Source organism: Xyrauchen texanus, chromosome 2, assembly GCF_025860055.1.
Source record: "Xyrauchen texanus isolate HMW12.3.18 chromosome 2, RBS_HiC_50CHRs, whole genome shotgun sequence".
Classification (NCBI taxonomy): domain Eukaryota; kingdom Metazoa; phylum Chordata; class Actinopteri; order Cypriniformes; family Catostomidae; genus Xyrauchen; species Xyrauchen texanus.
Genome location: NC_068277.1, coordinates 58721903 through 58743529, shown reverse-complemented (window position 1 = coordinate 58743529; position 21627 = coordinate 58721903). Strand labels below are relative to the sequence as shown.

Here is a 21627-nt window from a genome sequence, read left to right as displayed (position 1 = left end):
ACAGTGCTAGCGTTAGTCACGTGGTAGCTGATACTTTTCTCAGCGCTGATTATTATGAATCAATCACATGTTTTAAATGAATTGTATGGAGATTTCAGAGCCGAATTTGAGTCTCAGGTGTAAATGTTCAAAATAATATATTTAAAAATATATGTTTTAGCATAGAGACTTCAAACGCATTATTATTACGCCCGATTATTTCCGCAAACTACAAAGTCCAGATAGCTTTGCGATTATTAAACGGTAGTACAAAGTACTACGCAAGGTCAGTAAATGTGTTTTTGAGATTAGACTTTATTGCATGGACAATGTTTTTCGGAAATGTGCTTTAGCCCTTTCCGAATAATCCGATTTCATGTTCTTTTAAGAAAGAGTGTTTATATATTTGTGTATGATGTATTGTCACCTCATGTCATGTTGGATTGATTAATGTTTAAGTTTGGCTGAGTTCATCGCGTACGAGGAAAATGTGCATGTTATTGACATATGTGCACAATCGTGTCATGTTTATTTTGGAAAATTAAAATGATTAAGATTTTACCGAAGAAGTGATTTTGAAATTAACCCTGCTGAACTTGTTGCACAAGAGATTGCTTATTATTGTGCTCAGTGATGTCATACTGGTGCCAGTTTATCGCACCAGTTCAAGCTTCAAAAGAACTCAAAAGTATCATTCAGAAGACTAAAAAATTTTTCCATGATACTCATGACTTATGAAAGCATACGATAAGGTTGGTGAGAAAAAAAATGATATAGTATTATTTAGTGAAAATGTTCAAAAATGCACTGATCGTTGATCTCATGATAGGGCACGAGAGCATCAATTCCCGCAGCCACCTCGCAACATTGGGGAGTTCAAACGAAAACTAATTTGTTTATCAAAAAGCCTCCATAGCGATAGTGACAACAGAACACAACACAGCTGCACACAAACCAGAGAACAGAACTAAACATGTCTGAAGAGATTGTATTGGAAGAATTTATGCATTTCTACGCCAAGCCTTATATTTTATAATGGACTACTCGGAAATCAAACAGAAACCAGAAGCCACAGTCACACCTGATGGCAAACGACACGCTTTTAAAAGTTTTATTTTCTATGGTAATCAGTTTTTGTCCTAACCAGCTGTGACGAGCGACAGTACATTCTGTTGATCGCTTGTTTTCTATTTTCGGCATTGCGTGCGTAACTACACATTACTCTGTAAAAAAAAAAATAAGGCTGGGCATAGAAAGGCATCAATTCTTCCATTACCGACATCTTCAACATCTCTCTGAGCAGCGGCGTTGTTCCAACGTGCTTCAAGGCCACCACCATCGTCCCCATGCCAAAGAAGTCTTCAGTGTCCTGCCTCAACGACTACCATCCCATCGCACTCACACCCATCATCATGAAGTGCTTCGAGAGGCTTGTCATGAGGCACATTAAGACCCAGCTGCCCCCCTCACAAGACCCACTGCAGTTTGCGTATCGTCCAAACGTTGCCAACACCATCCACCTGGCCCTCACCCACGTAGATAAAAAGGACTCATATGTTCGAATGCTGTTGATAGACTTCAGCTCAGCATTCAGCACAATCATTCCCCAGCACCTGATTGGAAAGCTGAACCTGCTGGGCCTGGACACCTCCCTCTGCAACTGGATCCTGGACTTCCTGACTGAGAGACCTCAGTCAGTCCGGATCGGGAACAGCATCTCCACCACCACCACACTGAGCACTGGGACCCCCAGGGCTGTGTGCTCAGTCCACTGCTGTTCTGACTCACGACTGTGCGGCAATGCACAGCTCAAACCACATCATTAAGTTCGCCGATGACACGACCGTGGTGGGTCTCAACAGCAAGATCAATGAGTCAGCATACAGAGAGTAGGTGCAGCGGCTAATGGACTGGACAGCCAACAACCTGTTTCTGATTGTCGACAAAAAAAAAGAGATGGTTGTTGACTTCAGGAAAGAACAGTGTGAACACTCTCCGCTGAACATCGACGGCTCCTCTGTGGAGATCGTCAAGAGCACAAAATTCCTTGGTGTTCACCTGGCGGAGAACCTCACCTGGTCCCTCAACACCAGCTCTATTACCGAGAAAACCCAGCAGCGTCTCTACTTTCTTCGAAGGCTGAGGAAAGCACATCTCCCATCCTTACTACATTCTATAGAGGGACTATTGAGAGCATCCTGAGCAGCTGCATCACTGCCTGGTTTGGGACTTGCACCGTTTCGGACCGCAAAGCCCTGCAGAGGATAGTGAGGACAGCTGAGAAGATCATCGGGGTCTCTCTTCCCTCCATCAAAGACATGTACACAAAACGCTACATGACCCCACACACCCCTCACACAAATTCTTCACCCTCCTGCTGTCTGGCAAGAGGTACCGAAGCATTTGGGCCCTCACGGCCAGACTGTGTAACAGCTTCTTCCCCCAAGCCCTCAGACTCCTCAATACTCAGAGACTGGTTTGACACACGCGCGCACACACACACACACACGTGTCCTGAGTTGCACTTTAATTTTGTCACTTTATAACTGGCTGCTACCTCAATAACTGCTATGTCCATAGAACACTATCTCATTGTATGTTATGTTTACGTTTGGCATTTTTAGAAACTGTCATCTTTTTGCACTACTGTGTACAGGTCACTCACTGTGCCTTTTGTCCTGTTCATTGTTAGTAATTTATTGTACTGTCCCGTACTTTTTGCACACGTTTGCACGTGCACTTTATATAGGTATGTTATGTAGTCTGTGTAGTCTCATGTGGGTCTGTGTTTGTCCTATGTTGTTTTATGTAGCACCATGGTCCTGGAGGAACATTGTCTTGTTTCGCTGTGTACTGTACTAACTGTATATGGTTGAAACGACAATAAAAACCACTTGACTTGACTTCAGACATTGTTCTCTGGTTTTTGTGCATCTGTGTTGTCTTCTGTTGCCACTATCGCTGTGGAAGACCTGTTTTTAGAGAAACAAAACCTCACATAAACTCACTTTTCTTTGTCTTGTACAGTTAATTTGTCTCAATTTTTATCCCATCAGAAACATGAATTACGCTCGTTTTTTGACAGCTGTGAGTGCAGCACGAAAACCATCACCTATTCGGATACTGAGTGAGTCTGAAATCCCAGACACATGTTGAGCTTTATTATTAGATTATTATTATTAGTTTTTACATTTTCATTATTGACATAAACTGCATCTCAGAGATGTAACTTAAAGGGTGCACTCAGTAAGTTTCTGTTCATGTCATCTTGGACTTGCACTGACACCTAGTGGCTTGGATGCAGCATCATTTAAAATCAATAGTTTTCAGTTTCAGATGCCAATAATGGCTGAATTTACACTCCGCCATTATTAATTTAATCTATGAGTGAAAGTTGCCAATATTAGGATGGTTACTGAGATTAAGCGAGTAGTATTCGGCTGGTCATGTGATTCTAACATGGCAGCCCCCATGTGTGGACCCTCTTCAGTCCATGCTCATGATTTCCTACATGTATTGCAAAATTACAATTAATTTCTGAAGGAGTATAGCTTTTTTTAGTGAGGAAAAAATGACTGAGTGCACCTTTAAAAGGATAATTCCCCCAAAAATCATCATATACTCAGCTTCATGAACCTGGTTCTATTATTTTATTTCTTCCGTGTAACACAAGAAGAGGTATTTGGCAGAATGTTAGCCTCAGTCACCATTCACTTATAATGCATCTTTTGTCCATTCAGTAAAAGTTAATGGTAGCTTTCAGTCCCTAACATTCTGTCTATCTCATTTTGTGGTCCACGAAATATTTAAAATAACTGAAGTTGTACAGATTTGGAACAACATAAAGATGTGCAAATGATGACAGATTTAAAAACAAAAATGTTTTTTTGGTTAACTATTCTTTTGACAAACACTGGCACAGCTCTGTCTGTTATTTTATAACAGCGGAGCTGCAGCAGAGATCTCCTCCATCTCTAATCTCACTGGCTGGAGGTGCTCCAAACCCCAACACCTTCCCCTTCCAGTCGGCCATCATTAAAGTGAAGGGTGGAGAATCTGTGGTGTTTGATGAGAATCTGATGAAAAGAGCGCTTCAGTACTCCGGCTCATATGGGTATAGAACACACTCGATAAGCTACGTCAAATAAATCCAGCAAAATAAAGATGACAGCTGTTGGTATCTGGACACTTATAATGTTCACATCATCTGCTTGTGTCGTGTGCTCATAGTATTCCAGAACTGGTGTCATGGATGAAGGATCTTCAGAAGAATCTCCACAATCCGCCTACAGTTGGCTACAGCCCAGAGAGAGGACAGATGGAGCTGTGCGTCACCACGGGCAGTCAGGAGGGGCTCTGCAAAGTACGCCACCTATTTAACACCCTTGATATAATGCATGACTGTTGTTTGGCTAGGGATGTGCTGAAAAATACATTTTGGCTGATTTATGATATATGGCGCATATTCTATTAAACTGAGAATTACAGTATGCAATGAGAGAAAAAAACCTTATTTATCTGTCATTCTGATCATCAGATATTTGAGATGCTTGTCAATCCTGGCGACAACGTCCTCCTTGATGCACCTACGTACTCTGGAACGCTGGCATCAGTAAGGATACAAATGAAACACATTTGCCATCACCATTGTTAGGGGTATAACAGTTATGACCCAGACCAGATATGGAGAAGGAAGACCAGGAGTCGAGAAGTTCAATTAAAGAATCAAAAATTTACTGAAGTATAGTCTGCAGTGAAATTGGTAGAGCCAGCGGCAAAGTCTCACGAGGAGATCGAAAGCCAACTCGTACCTTACACAAAATCTTACATCAATTATACCATTTGCAAGGACGTACATTCCATTATTTTACTCCTGATTGGCTAAAAGACCATAAAGTCACAACATATAGACAGCTATGCGGCCTATCAACATTAATCAGCGCACTTGTCGTCCGAGCCCGAGATTTACATCTGAAGTGACCTCGCAGATGGTCGCTGGGCGTCTTCGAGTCGGCCTGGTGTGCATCCCTGGGTTCAAAACCTGGGTAGAAGGTCAAACGCACACACAAAACACTGACGAACGACAGTTCTTCTCTGGGCACAAGAGAGCCGGAGCATAACGTTATCAGGCAATTTAAACCAAAACAGAGAGATAAAATATTCACTCCTCGGGCAGAGGAGAGGGGTAGAAATAACATACATTTCTTCCCTAAAGAAATAATAAGAGAAAATCACACTTCTACTATTCAGGTATTATTACATAGGACTTTAAACCATATAATTAGTCATGGAAAGGTAACAATCAAACACAGAATACATCTGGAACCTATGTTTAACGCATTCTCCGGCCCCCTCCCTGAGAGGCTGGAGAGCATCACAGATAAGCTTATCCCCAAAAGACCTTCAGCCTACGTGCAGGACAGAGAGAAAGACTCTGGAATGTTCCTAAAAGAGACTAGTTAGCATTCAACACACATATGATTCAAAGTATATTTCAGTTATGCATAAGAAAATAGAATTGATTATGTGATCATGCATATAGTTAATTCATCACTTTATTAAAGAAGTTAAGCAACAAAATACAGATAGATATTGATATAAAAGGATATATATATATATATATATATATATATATATATATATATATGTATTGATATATCTGAAGAGACAAGGGATTTTGACCCTCACCCTTCACCATGAATCCCTTTGTTTTTCATTGCTTAAAGGAACATGTTTAAAATGTTGAATTATTTGCAACTGTTTCTTTAACAGCTTCAACCGCTGGGCTGTAACATCATTAACGTGCCGAGTGATCAGTTTGGAATGATCCCAGAGGATCTCAGGAAGGTTCTGGCCCAGTGGGCCCCGGCAGACGCTCAAAAGCCAGGATGTACTATACCAAGAGTTCTGTACACCATCCCCAATGGAGGCAATCCGACAGGAGCATCCATGACTTTAGAAAGGAAACAGCAAGTTTATGAAGTAAGAAGTGTTTACACGTCTAATTCACTAGTAGCATACGATGCATATGCCCAGACATCTATTAGATGCGTGTCATTTTAAGAGCATTTGCTTACCTGTAATTTGTCTCTAAGGCCTGAAACACACTCAACGCAAATACACTGCCAGTCAAACGTTTGGACACACATGACATAGCTTGTGATTCTCATGCTTGTGCTTAAATGCTTGAAATTAGTTTTAAAGACAAATGTGAATTGTGCCTACTGCCAACCTACATAAGAATTTATTCTAAAACTGACAAAACTGAAATTGTAGGAGCAGGCAATGAAGATATCCAGCCAGCAAGTGTCCAGCATACATGGGAACTCCTTCAGTACTGTTTAAAGACCTCATGAAGTTAGTTGAGAGAATGCGTAGAGTGTAAATCAATACAATCCCAGATGCAATTTATTGTTTAACCAAAATCCCAATAATAACCAGAAAAAAAAATAAGATTATCTGCATAGTTTGGGCTGTTTAAGTATAAACAAGCCTGAAACACACTGGGGACTTTTATTTTGAAATGACAGATACTGTCTTTAGTTAAGCTATTAAGCAAATTAAGTTTTTAATAGCCTATATCTTCACCAGACAAAGGGTTTTGTATAAATATACACGTATACAGAAACACTATGGTCCTAATAAACTGCCAGGCGTGGTCTTCTGCTGTTGTAGCCCATCCGTCTCAAGGTTTGATGTGTTGTGCATTCAGAGACGCTATTCTGTTCACTACAATTGTATAGAGTGGTTATCTGAGTTACCGTATACTTTCAGTCAGCTCAAACCAGTCTGGCCATTCTCTGTTGACCTCTCTCATAAAGCCTAAGTACAGTACATAAAATCATGCAGATATGGGTCAGGAGCTTCAGTTAATGTTCACATCAACCATCAGAATGGGGAAAATGTGATCTCAGAGACTTGGACTGTGGCATGATTGTTGCTGCCATACAGGCTGGTTTGAGTATTTCTGTAACTGCTGATCTCCTGGGACTTTCACGCACAACAGTTTCTACAGTTTACCCAGAATGGTGCCAAAAACAAAAAAACACTCAGTGAGCGGCAGTTCTGTGGATAGAAACGCCTTGTTTATGAGAGAGGTCAACAGAGAATGGTCAGACTGGTTCGAACTGACAAAATCTATGGTAACTCAGATAACCACTCTGTATAATTGTGGTGAGAAGAATATTATCTCAGAATGCTGTTTTGGTGGCACGAGGGGGTCCTACACAATATTAGGCAGGTGGTTTTAATGTTGTGGCTGATCTGTGTATATATATATGTTTTACCAGATGAGGTTTAAAGAGGAATAAGACTTAATATTTTTCACTTGATATAAAGTTGGAGACTCAATGTAGAGCTGAGAGGGCACGCTTCTATATAGTCACGTTTTATTTTTTTTATTTTTTTGCAAGCTTCGCTTTAATTTTGAACAATTTATTTTCTAATCAAATTATAAAATAATAATATACTGTATGTAATTATATAATAAGTGAGGATACAGTAAAAAGATTGATGAATATTGTCAATGATGACACAATATGGCAAAACCCCCATTATAAAAACTCCAGAGGGAACCCATGGCAAATTCAATATCTGGATTTGACTATAAATTGATGTCACAAATACGTTCATAACACCATAACACTAGGTGGCAGCAGTGAGGAGACATGTGAAAAAATTTAGAGTAGAGAAAAGGCTGTACCATTAGCTAACAGGGTAATCGGCTAGTGGAATGGTTAGCTAATAGACTAACAAAACCAAACAGAGAAATGTTTAATTTCCCCATTTACTGTATATATGCAGTTTAATAATTTGAAATGTGTCATTCAATTAAAAAGTTAGAGTTTGTCATATTCACATAATTAAGACAACATGAATCATTCAGAGATTTGCATTAGGTTTAAAAAGTTCATATTATTTGGAGTGGGCAAGTCAATGTAGTGGGTGTTCTTTGTCGTCTTGCAAGATTCAGACAGAAACGCTTGGAATCCCCCAGTGCTGGCCACAAAGGAACAATTAAAAAATAAAATAAAATAAAAACTATTGATAACCATCATCATAGAGTTTTTCCAGATAGCCGATAGTTCCAAAAAGCTTCCATTGACACAGACCTGTAAAACCAATATATCATTCTACCTCTAGTACTGACTGATAATATCATTTGTAGTCAAATATTTTGTATTAAAGTTGCAAAGTAGAAGCATTTTCTCTAAATTCTCATTTTCTCAGACTTTTGAACCGTACCGCTTGTGCTTACTGGGTTAGTTTCATACAATGTTATCACAGTGTCTTTCTTTTGCAGCTTGCCAGGAAATATGACTTCCTTATCATAGAGGATGACCCGTATTATTTCCTTCAGTTCCAAAAAGTGAGTTCCACTGATTTATAGCTATCTTTACAGAATCAATTAGCATTGAGTGATTGATCTACCTGACCTGTCTAATAGCCTCTTTATTGCTCTAGTGATAAGATAAACACTCAATGCAAAGTCAGTAACCCATGTTAAGTCAATACTCAAAGCTCTGCTCTTTTTATTTTTTTATAATGCTCTTGTCTAGCCGTGGGCACCGACATTCCTCTCGATGGACATTGATGGTCGCGTCCTCCGTACTGACTCATTCTCGAAGATTCTGTCATCGGGGTGAGTGCTGTTGAAAGCATTGTTGTATTTTAAATGTCAGTGTGTAGATCAGCTCGAACAGTAGCTCTTTTGTCATTAGACACAGTTGACATGATGCTGACTGAAAAGCCTAGTTCTTTGTGGAAGCTTTTCTCCCTAAGATGTTCTCAGTGATATTGACTCAAGGGAGTGATGGTATGAACAAATCAGTGTGCGACTTCCTTAGGGAGTGAGACAGGCTTGTGCAAAGGAAGTGTAAGGAAAGGCTTTCACTAACAAAAGTGTACTATGGTTTCATGAATATGGGACTGTGATAATATACTGTTTTTGGACCTTCTTTGAAGTACCTTGGAGAATTACCATGTATGGTATATGAATTTGGCATTCATTCAGTAGTAGAGCTGGGTGATATATTTACAATATATTTTTGATAAATTGAATACCCTTTTTAATATGGCCATTAAGTTTCCTAAAGTGTGTCATAAATATATATTTTTCTAGTGTTTATTTAGTAAAAATTTGTGTAACACATTTGTTAATTACAATGTGTGTGTTTATTGTGTGTTTCTGTTGTTGGCAGGTTAAGGATAGGATTCGTCACTGGGCCAAAGCCGTTAGTAGACAGAGTTGTGCTACATATACAGGCTTCTACAATGCACACCAGCAGCTTCACACAGGTCAGACATCCTTTAAATCTTTTCTTTATACAGAAACATACTCCATGCAAATGTGAGTGCTTGGGCAATGCATTGCAAGCTTATATTTAGAAGAAGACAATGTAAATCATGTACATCGTCTAAACCAGACATTAGCAGGCGACATGTCAAAACAAAATATAATCAGGGAAGCTGTAAACCCTAGAATCGTCTGTTGTGGTGCAATGCAATTCTCTTTTTGGCGCACTACAGAGCTATAATAGCCACTTTGTTATCACGTCTGTCTAAATTAAAATTATTATATTTACAAGAAATATATGAGATTTTTTGGCAATGTTTTTATTTGTTACATATTTGAATAACTGACCTACTTATGTAAATGATCTTTAATTTCCAACTAAATATACATTGTTGTAGTAATACTAATATAAGGATAATGGCTTTATGTTGATAATAAAGTTGAATGCATACAGTAGTAATGTATCACATTTTATTAATGCTGAAGTATTGCATCAAACTTACAGCTGATTGCTTCATTGAATGTGAAAAAACATGTCACAATCTTTGGCAATGTTGGAGTGAATATCATAAGACGGCAGTGTGGTTGTTCGTTTGTAATGTATGATGTCTATCAGCTTCCAGTGGGATGCAATACTGTGCTGATGAATTTGAACTTATTGAATCTAAATAATGAATCTCACAGCGAGAATCTCAGGAGAAGAGAGATGCGGGGAAAACAAGTGTGAGAGCAAAGAATTTTGTTGTAAGTTGTGACATGAGACACAGATGAGAATTAAGTCAGTTCTGTTCCCATTGTGGTTGTGATAAAGATTATTTTGTCACATCGGGTTGCTTTGCGAATCTTTAATTAAGATTTGATGTAAAAAAACAAACAAATCATAACTAAAGTCATTTAACTATAAAAAAAGCTTCTGATTGCCATGGGCCTCAAGCAAAGAGAAACCCCAAAAAGTCCCTCTCCATCCCTTCATCTATCCATCCATCCATTTTTCGCAGCTTTTACAGGTCAAACTCGTGATGGCTGAAGACTAATCCGAGCAGCCCATCCTTTTCCTCAGCCACATCCTCCAGATACAATAGGCTAATTTCAGCCTATTGTATCTTAATACACTAACAAGTTAAGTGACAAGGCACAGCCTTGGGTCCAACACCCACTGGGAACAAGGTTGACTTCCTGCCGATCACCAGGTACTGTCCTCAATGTGAAATGCTGAAAACGCCTTTCAGCTGTGGAAGCCCATCAACTTCAAGGGCCTTCAGCATCTCAGGGTGAAACTCATCCACACCTGGCACCTTGCAACTTGGCTTTTTGACCACCTCAGTGACCTCCCCTGTGTCCTTCATCCCTGCCTGAGTCCTTCTCCCCCCACCCCACGCCTATGCTGTCTGATGGTTTGCCAGAACCTCTTTAAGGCTGACAAAATGTCCCTCTCCATGGCATCCACAAACTCCATCCATACCAGAGTTTTCAATTCCACAGCTACCCCTGCGGCTGTCCTTTTTCCTGAATCAGGAGTCCCATTGGCTAACCAAATCCTGAAAGGCCTCTCTCTTCAGCCTGACAGTTCTTTCAATGCTGGTGTCTACCAACGAGTTCTTGGGTTGCTGCCCCATCAGGCACCAACAACCTTGTATTCACAGCTCCAAGCAGCCACGTCAGTGATGGAGGCTTTTTAAACAGGTTGTCCCCAACTCTTATGTCCCCAGCATCCCTTTGGGATGTGTGGCAACCTCCTCTGGAGGTGGTAGTTGAAGATCTTCTGTACAGAAACCTATGTAGGTTCACACTCACAATATGTTTAGGTTTGCGAGGGGTGTTCGGTAGCCTCCCCCGCCATCTGATCCAACTCACCAACTGGTGGTGATCAGTTGACGGCTAACTAAGTACTTTTATGAACATCCTTATGTTCAAACATGGTGTTTGTAATGGCCAATCCATGACTAGCACAGAAGTCCAATGGAAACACTGTTTGGGTTCAGATCGGATAGGCCGTTCCTGCCAATCATTTCCTTCCAATTTCTCTGTCATCACCCACTTTGGTGTTGAAGTCACCCAGCAGAACTATAGTGTCCCCAGATGGCACCTCTTCCAGAGCCTCACTCAGATCTTCCTTCCTTGCAGGTACTGTGTCCACAAGGAGGTGGACCAATGTCATTTATTTTAGGCTAAGCTGAGTTGGGATTCATGGGTCAAAGCCCAGCCACCAGACACTCCTCTTACAGACCTGGCTCCAGGAGAGGGCCCAAGTTTCCCTGATCTGGGCAATCTTTTTGCCTGTTGACCACATTATAGGTGGATTTCTAGATTGCTCTTTGTCTGGCCTTTCGCTTGGGACCAAAATACCAAGGGAGGCACAACCAGGAGCTAATGCTCCAGACAACACACAGGTAACCAAACTACTGACCTTTCAGCTAAAGTCATATTTTCTGAAATCACAGTGAAAAGTTTTCCTTGTGGACATCTAGTTTACTAGCTACCAAGCGCTTCAAACAAATCTTTGAAATTTTTTCGAAGATTTTGCGCCACTAACCTTGCAAACACCTGTAAATTAATTTGTTCTTCCTCAATAAGCAGTTATTGTAGCAGCCTGGTACCTTGTAAACAGGACTGATTCAAGGCAGACTATTAAAAACCTGTTCCCCCTGAGTCCCAGAAGTTACTATTAATTCAGGCAATCTGATCACAGCTTGTGATTTTGTTTGGGTTTTACAGGTTGATGCACAATTTGCTTTGGTCGATCTGTGAACGGTCCATGGGCATCTAGTCTGAAATCGGCTAGCTTCCCTGTTGCATGTCTACTGTGTATTAACGTACAGAAATGTTTGTCAATCTATATAAAAACATGTGCAGTCAATGTAAGGAATCACATGGAAATTTTAGCTCTGCTCTGTGTTTTTAGTTAATGGTCTCTCAGCTGCTGCATAATTGGGGTCAAGATGGCTTTCTTAACCACATTGATGGGTAAGTTCATATGTTAAAATAGGGTTGCACGAGTGTAACAAATTAAAATGGTTGAATATTTGCTTAAATTTTGTAATCAAGATAAATAATTCCAATTTATAGAATGAAAAAATATATTTTGTGTGATATTTTGATGCTCCCATCCAATTATTATCAACAAAGTTGTCACTAAAAGTTGACACAGTTGTAAATGAAAGCAAAAAAAGCACGCTAATTTGCACTAATTGGAAAATAAATGCCTTGCATTTACAGTGCTTGCATTTTGGGGGGGCTGTAGTTTAACATGGTTTGTATATTTAAGTTGTGCTTTTTTTAGTTGAATAATTACAAATTCAATTATAAACATTCACATTCCTCTCCCTGTTTCTCTTTGTCTTTATCAACACCAGAGTGGTGAAGCCTAGTAGCAGAAAGTAAAGATTGTGCATTAGCACTTTACTGCTTTTCCTGCAATGCCAAGGTGTACAAGGTTGAATTTCCAACCGAATTTAAACCACTGAAATGTTTTATGCGAATATAATGGAACCAAAATCAGCTTTTGAATAAAAACAATGAATTTAAAAAAATAAGTATATTTTGGAAATAAACTTTGGAAGGTGAATATACTTGTATATTATTATTATTATTATTATTATTATGGGGCGGCTGTGGCTCAGGTGGTAGAGCAGGGTTGGTGGTTCGAATCCCTGCCCACACGACTCCACATGCCGAAGTATCCTTGGGCAAGACACTGAACCCCAAGTTGCTCCTTACATAGCAGCTCTGCCGCCATTGGTGTATGAATGTGTGAATGAGACAGAGTGTAAAGTGCTTTGAATACCGTTAAGGCTTAAAAAGGCGCTATATAAGTACATACCATTTACCATTGCATTTTTAATGATGAAAATTTGTGCGAAAAGATTTCCATTGTAAAATTTACAGCTTAAATGTTCAACCATATTAAATTTCAGCTCTAAAATTGTTTAAGCACTGTCTTTATTAGTGCGAATAATTAGTGCAATTCGGCAGTTTTTAATTTTTTTGTATGAAAAACATTTGTCATTACTATACCTCCATTGGGTTGTGAGAACACAGTGGGGTCAGTTGAGAGTATCTGTATAGATGGTTCTGTCGTTGGATTTGAACACCACAGTGAAAAGGAAAAGCAGTTTTGTTAGATCTACTAGCGATATTGTCTGTCGTGGATTTGATTGAGTCTGATTTAACTACTGAGATTAACTGAAATTGAGCAGGTTTTACTTTATAGTGAAATGCATTTATGAAATAAATTCTATTATTTGCTTTATTGCAAATAAATTGACCATAAAGTATTGGATGGAGTCAGGGCTGATGTGTGCAGTTTTAAACCTCTGTAATCTCTGATTTTCTTTGGCCGGATTTGTGTATTGTATTTTGAGCAGATGAACTGAGATTCTTGTGGTTGACTGTTGTTTGTTCTCTTCATCAGAGTGATTGAGTTTTACAGATCTCAGAGAAATGCCATGCTCTCCTCAGCTGACAAATGGCTCAAAGGTAAAACCTGTGCCAATTATTATAATCAGTGACATTTGTATTGCACAAAATACGTTTCTGACTATATGTGCTTGACTGTCAACTTGGACCTTGCCAGGACCACTTGTTTTTTTTTTTTACAATTATTTGAGATTTAAAAATTGCATTATAATTAAACATCGAGATGACACAGTGGACTGAATTTGATTAATAATAGCAACAAATCACCATAGGATTAAACATTTTTCACAAGAACCCGAGTCATATCTAGGGGCCAGCTGAGACTGAGAATGCCTTAGAAACCGAATAGCATTGCCCTGGTAACCAACCACAACACCCTATCATCGTGGCAAAGTGTTTTGCACAGGCAAGCACCACTCTAAATGTGTGTTTGTTTTGTAGATGTAGCTGAGTGGCATCCTCCGATGGCCGGGATGTTCCTTTGGATTAAACTCAGGGGGATTAAAGACACACAACAGCTAATAATGGAGAGAGCACTGGAGAAAGAGGTTTGCTGAGTTTCATTACTAAATGGTTTAATGTACTACATGTACAAATGCACACGTGTGCAATATAAAAGACCTTTCTGTGATATGTGGCATAGATCTGTTTGAGGCAGACATGGATTACAAGCACTTCTTGTGAATGAAAGTCATTTGTATGTCTCAATGTGACTGAAGTGCTGGATTAATACAGTACAGCAGCTTTACTGAAGCTTTTTGTCAAATCAGAGCTTGAAAATTGTGTGTGATCTGACTGAAAGAACCTGATTTTAATTCTCACACTCATATATTTATGTAAATTATAACCTAAAATCTTTGATAAAGGTTGATTTAAAAAGTCTATGAGCTTGTCAACAATCCACTTACTTCATTTTGTCCTTTCACCAAAAATGAAATGAAAAGACACTGTGCAAGAACAACACTTCTGATAATACAGATTTCACTCACTTCAAAGGAGACCTATTATGCGCCTTTTTACAAGATGTAATATAAGTCTCAGGTGTCCCCAGAATGTGTCTGTGAAGTTTCATCTCAAAATACCCCACAGATGATTTATTATACCATGTTGATAAATGCCTCATTTTGGGTGAAATCAAAAGCGTGTGTTTCTTTAAATGCAAATGAGCTTCTTCTCCCCGCCCACAACATAGCTCTGGTCTCTGTGAATGCAATCAGAGACAATGGTAACTACATTAGCCGTGGAATCCATTAACAAGCACATTCGGAAAGGCGATTTGCAAACATTCACGATATATAAAGTTTGATACTTACATCTTCAGGATATAAAGCTGGAACACGAACAGTTGTACTGATCCATGCTTGAGAATCCATTTTTTTGAAAATCCTGCTTTATAATGGCACTCATTCACATAGCTGTCCGGTGTAAAATGATTTGCACAAACATACACACATTTTTTTATGTTTTGGGGCACATTTCCTTCAAAAAAAAAATTTGTCCACTGCATCTTCAGTGGCTCTGATGCCGTGAGTACATGAAGACTCTTGTCACTTTTATAGCCAACAACAGAACACTTATGATACTTATGTAGCTGAGACATTATTCTTCTCACTGTATCTGCTCTAGCATGGAAATAAATGTCGGACTGTGTGTAGATCACTCAGGGGAGGATCTATGATAATAGGGTGGAGTCCGTCACCAGTCGTGGGTGTGGCCTGATCTAACGTGATGTCAGGGTAGACCAGAAATGAAAACCGTTCATTTTGACACACTGTTTTTGATTAATAGAAATATATAAGAAAGAGGAGTGGGTGGACTTTTAACATTGTAGGGTGGTTGTGTACACACAAACACCATCTAAAAGTGAATTTTGCATAATAGGTCCACTCTAATGCAAAATACAAGCCAACTGATTTTTTGTGTTGGAATATTTGCCAGAGTGACAAAAGGACTATTAGTAATCAAATGGTGCAAGGTAGGTGCAGTACAAATATATTTTAAACATGTATCCAAATAGTTGGGGGGGGGGGGGGGTTCAACTGGAAGGAAAAAAAATTCCTTGTTCAATTGTTGGTCAAATTTTGTCCCCAGTATGAATAGGTTTTATATAGGGCTAAATGTACATTTTTGCTACACCTATTGCAGGTGAAATGAAATAAAAATAAAAACTAGTCATGAAACTGCATTGTGCTTATTTAAATATAAATTGATGAGCCAAAACATTATGACCTAATATGATGTTGGTCCTCTGCATGCCACCAAAACAGCGCCCGCCTACTGAGGCATGGACTCCACAAACCCCAGAAGCCTTGCCATTTCAGAGATGCTCTGACCCAGTCGTCTGGCCATAACAGGGTCGTCTGGCCCTTGTCAAAATCGCTCAGGTCTTTACTCCTGCCCATTTCTCCTGCATTCAACACGTTGACTACGAGAACTGATTGTTCGCCTACCATATAATCTACTCAGACCTTGACATGTGACCTTGATATGTGACCTTGTTAGGAGATGATCAATGTTATTCGCTTCACCTCTGCATAGTCATAATGTTTTGGCTCATCAATGTATATAAAAAGATACTTTAAGAAATATTTCACATACTGCATATACATATTGGAGTTCTGGCGAAATATCCCCTGAAACCTTCTGCATCTTAGGTATTGGTCTGCACGGGCCTTAAAATAAAGCCTGAACCTGACCTGTAACCAAGATTGTGTGTGTCTGTGAGCAAGAGTGCATTTGCGAAACAGTTAGGTTGGCAGATTTATTTATTTTTTTTTTTCATTAATTACAAACCAGAAATGACTTGAAACACTGACCTGAATCTGTCCCAAAACCCGACAGTTTGTCAGGTCCCGTCGGGCCCATGTCGGGTTGTAGACCATGTCGGGATGTAGACCTCTAATCCTAGATGATCCCCTGATTCCAAATTTTGTACAGTTTTCCATGTTGTTATTGGATGCAGAAAATTCTAATTTAGTTCCTAACAAAGTTACCGGCCGATTTGAACTTGCCTTTTGATGTTTGTAGAGTATTCGTTTTTGACCTTGGGTCCATTCAGTATAATTATTTCAATTCAAATTCTTGTTCGCTTCAAATATGGCCAGCAATATATCTTTTCATTTTTTAATTCACACCAAATTTAAAGGTTAGTTGAAGTTTTTTTTTTAAAGAAGGAAATACTGAATTTAAAAATAAAAAACGATGTTAAATACAACAATCTGAGTTGTAAGAAGATTAGCTACACTTTTAAATGTTGTACTTAAGTCTGTTCTAACTCAAAACGTTAATACACGAGAACTACATGGATTTGATTTGTTGTCAAGGTTTCTGACACCAATAATGGACTCTTGTTTAATTTACTCTCTATGTGTCCATAGGTTCTTTTGGTTCCTGGTGGAGTGTTCAACATCAACAGCTCAGATCCGTGTCCATACGTTAGAGCAGCCTTCTCGCTCTCAACCCCTCAACAGATTGATGAGGTACATGCACAAACTCAGACAACAGACTAGTGAGCAGCCCACCCATGGTAGCATTTAAAGGCATCATAGGCTCCTGACCCAAAGCGATATTCCAAAAGATATTCCAATTATGCTGCCCTCTAAGATACCTTCTCTTTGGACAAAATCTAAGGCAATATCACATTTGTCATTCACAGAGAAAGCAATTCCAGAATGCACTGCGACAAGCTCAGTGGGGGGAAAACAACATCCAAGATGGTGGATGATTTAAGAAATGTTGATTTATAATTTTTCCATTTAATACTAAAAAAGTATTGATAATAATAAGTTAAATCTAATTCAAATTTTACTATTTTCCCCAATATATATATATATATATATATATACTATATATTGCTTTCTTATCAGATTATTGAAGCAGTAGCTTAGCAACATGCTAATGTTAAACCAGAGACTATTTAGCAGAAACGGGTCACTTCTATTAAAATGAATGGTAGAAATTGTAATGCCTAATGGTCAACAGATGTAGGAAGAAAGTCCCATATTAAAGGTAAAAGAGCCAATCACCTTTTAAATACAGACATCGCCTGTTAATCAACTTAAGAATGTGCTTTCGCACTAACTATACATGCCAGAATAATGCCATTTGTCTAGTGTTATCTGAGGTAAAGACACAATGTATGATTCCAGTGTTGTCAGATTTTACTGCTGATTTGAAATATGTTCTTTGATCATAGTCTTGATCAGATAGGAGCTGCTCTTGTAATAACTACCCGAGAGCATTCCAAAGATGGCAACCAGTGGACTGACTTGCTAGAAATTCTTTGGTTAAACTCTAAAGTGTGCAACCGTGTCCGCCCACTTTTTCGGCTGCCTTGGTTCTTGAAGTATTTTTCAAATTCATTTTTGCCATAGGGTTTGTTTTCATTAAATTCTTCATTAGATTTCTAAGTCATGAACCAAACCAACAAGCTCAGAGGTGAATTACAACATTACAAACTTTGTTTTGAAGCAGAGAAGTATTTGAAAATCAGACAACAAAATAAAGGTACAAGACTGTGTACTTACCGCCTTTCATGAGGGAATGATAATCTCATTGCAAATTATGTAATCCAAATAAAAATCATGTGTATATATACAGTGAGGAAAATAAGTATTTGAACACCCTGCTATTTTGCAAGTTCTCCCACTTAGAAATCATGGAGGGGTCTGAAATTGTCATCGTAGGTGCATGTCCACTGTGAGAGACATAATCTAAAAAAAAAAATCCAGAAATCACAATGTATGATTTTTTAACTATTTATTTGTATGATACAGCTGCAAATAAGTATTTGAACACCTGAGAAAATCAATGTTAATATTTGGTACAGTAGCCTTTGTTTGCAATTACAGAGGTCAAACGTTTCCTGTAGTTTTTCACCAGGTTTGCACACACTGCAGGAGGGATTTTGGCCCACTCCTCCACACAGATCTTCTCTAGATCAGTCAGGTTTCTGGGCTGTCGCTGAGAAACACGGAGTTTGAGCTCCCTCCAAAGATTCTCTATTGGGTTTAGGTCTGGAGACTGGCTAGGCCACGCCAGAACCTTGATATGCTTCTTACAGAGCCACTCCTTGGTTATCCTGGCTGTGTGCTTCGGGTCATTGTCATGTTGGAAGACCCAGCCTCGACCCATCTTCAATGCTCTAACTGAGGGAAGGAGGTTGTTCCCCAAAATCTCGCAATACATGGCCCCGGTCATCCTCTCCTTAATACAGTGCAGTCAGCCCTCTCCCATGTGCAGAAAAACACCCCCAAAGCATGATGCTACCACCCCCATGCTTCACAGTAGGGATGGTGTTCTTGGGATGGTACTCATGATTCTTCTTCCTCCAAACACGGTTAGTGAAATTATGACCAAAAAGTTCTATTTTGGTCTCATCTGACCACATGACTTTCTCCCATGACTCCTCTGGATCATCCAAATGGTCATTGGCAAACTTAAGACGGGCCTTGACATGTGCTGGTTTAAGCAGGGGAACCTTCCGTGCCATGCATGATTTCAAACCATGACGTCTTAGTGTATTACCAACAGTAACCTTGGAAACGGTGGTCCCAGCTCTTTTCAGGTCATTGACCAGCTCCTCCCGTGTAGTTCTGGGCTGATTTCTCACCTTTCTTAGGATCATTGAGACCCCACGAGGTGAGATCTTGCATGGAGCCCCAGTCCGAGGGAGATTGACAGTCATGTTTAGCTTCTTCCATTTTCTAATGATTGCTCCAACAGTGGACCTTTTTTCACCAAGCTGCTTGGCAATTTCCCGTAGCCCTTTCCAGCCTTGTGGAGGTGTACAATTTTGTCTCTAGTGTCTTTGGACAGCTCTTTGGTCTTGGCCATGTTAGTAGTTGGATTCTTACTGATTGTATGGGGTGGACAGGTGTCTTTATGCAGCTAACGACCTCAAACAGGTGCATCTAATTTAGGATAATAAATGGAGTGGAGGTGGACATTTTAAAGGCAGACTAACAGGTCTTTGAGGGTCAGAATTCTAGCGGATTGACAGGTGTTCAAATACTTATTTGCAGCTGTATCATACAAATAAATAGTTAAAAAATCCTATATTGTGATTTCTGGATTTTTTTTTTAGATTATGTCTCTCACAGTGGACATGCACCTACGATGACAATTTCAGACCCTCCATGATTTCCAAGTGGGAGAACTTGCAAAATAGCAGGATGTTCAAATACTTATTTTCCTCACTGTATATATATATATATATATATATATATATATATATATATATATATATATATATATATATATATATATATATATATATATATATATATATATATATAACTTTTGATTTTAAGTTGCTTATTATATGTATAGAAACAATATACTTTATTGCAAAATATTCAGATATACTGTATATAAATTGAGAGTGTAGGGAGGCCGACTCGATTGTGTCATTCGCAGTGCATCATGGAAGTCAGCGGTCGGTCTTTAGCACAACCCATAGATCATGGCACTAATAATGCCAAAATCATGGGTTCGATTTCTAGGGATCACACAAACTGAAAAAATGTATACCTTGAATGCACTGTAAGTTACTTTGGATAAAAGCATCTACCAAAATGCATAAATGAAAATGTAAATGGAACAGAACTACTGTACGTTCTGATCCATCTTTCTATGGAACTGACCCCTGATACACAAAACAGTATTTCCAATATCTATACTTACAGGTTTTCTATGCCTCTTTCCACTTTATCCACAGGCTTTTAGGAGACTATCTGATCTTATTAAGGATGGCATATGAGCATTTGATTCCCAGAAAGATGAATTAAGGGTCCGATACGTGTTTGACTCTCCAAATCATGAACTGAATGCTGCTGTCACACTACACAATGACAAAGAAATATTTGGTTTGCAACATAATTAAAGCTGCTGTCTACATGGAAACTTATTTTATTCTATTTTAAACCTTTAATATAGTCGAATTTAAAGTGTAACATGTTTAACCACAAGAATGTCAAGTGATGTGGATCAGTGTATATAGTTGGTCAGGTATTGTGCACGCTGGACAGAATAATGGCAAAAAATGGATCAATAATTCAATAAATACTCTCTTTATCTTTGCTTCTGTTGTTTATTCTCACTTTCATTCTGCTAATGTTGTAAGTTTGTGATGACAAAATTTTGCCACATTTAACCCAGTAATGCTTACCCAAGTCCCAAGGCTTTAGTGACCCAAGACCTCATTCCTCCCCTTGTACCTCATCCATTTTTTTAGATGCCCACACCTCTTTAACATTCCTCAACCTTTCTCTTATGAATAGTGTAAAATATATCATATATATATATATATGTTTATGTGATAGTGATTGACATGATTTACATTTGACATCACTATTTGACAAAGAAGCAACATGGAAGTAAACTATAGCAAGTTTAACAGTATGATTTGGATTTTGTCATTTAGGCGTCGAAAAAATTCATACAGTATATGTAGCTTGTGTGTTATGTGTAGCTCAATATGTGTTCGACAGCAAATTGCATATCATGAAATGTCAGTGTGGATGTAATGAATCGAGGTCTATATTTCTTACTTCATTTCTTTGAAATATTAAAAATATATTCTATTCTTTTCTCATTGTCTTGAAAATGTTTAGAAATGTTTACACTATCTGGGCATAATGTTTTGTAGATCCATTTGTGCTGGGTAACAATCACGTTTTCCAATAGGGAACTTGCCGTTTTAAAGTCTATAACCTTAGACCACAAAGTACAAGAGTACTGACATTTACACTGTCTGAACTGTTTCTGTGGCACAACAGAGGCTTTGTGTGCAGAATTTGTGGAAAGTGTTCATTAAGGGTACTCACACACTCAGACTGCTGTGATAAATCTATTTTGTGTAAACCAAGATATATATACACCCATGACTGTTTTAAAAGTGAGATTTGTATCTTGTACGTGAATGGTATACTTGTGAA

The 21627-nt window shown here is 38.8% G+C and overlaps 1 protein-coding gene across 1 annotated transcript; it reads left to right on the top strand.

Moving 5' to 3' along the window:
* The first annotated feature begins 147 nt into the window (after positions 1 to 147).
* aadat (aminoadipate aminotransferase) lies at positions 148 to 21220 on the top strand. The gene is made up of 14 exons (XM_052147085.1): positions 148 to 265; positions 3036 to 3106; positions 3925 to 4093; positions 4210 to 4342; positions 4517 to 4591; positions 5752 to 5961; positions 8282 to 8347; positions 8538 to 8620; positions 9180 to 9276; positions 12177 to 12238; positions 13686 to 13750; positions 14132 to 14238; positions 17068 to 17169; positions 20409 to 21220. The coding sequence occupies exons 2-14, from the start codon at positions 3040 to 3042 to the stop codon at positions 20448 to 20450; spliced, it is 1278 nt and encodes a 425-aa protein (XP_052003045.1). The 5' UTR covers positions 148 to 265; positions 3036 to 3039; the 3' UTR covers positions 20451 to 21220.
* Positions 21221 to 21627: the final 407 nt, after the last annotated feature.

Bases quoted from the DNA above. Each gene is read 5' to 3' on its own strand.
- aadat (XM_052147085.1), top strand. From the start codon at position 3,040: ATGAATTACGCTCGTTTTTTGACAGCTGTGAGTGCAGCACGAAAACCA. The intron at 3,107-3,924 runs GTGAGTCTGAAA...ATTTTATAACAG, and splicing joins ATCACCTATTCGGATACTGA to CGGAGCTGCAGCAGAGATCT. The intron at 8,348-8,537 runs GTGAGTTCCACT...GCTCTTGTCTAG, and splicing joins ATTTCCTTCAGTTCCAAAAA to CCGTGGGCACCGACATTCCT.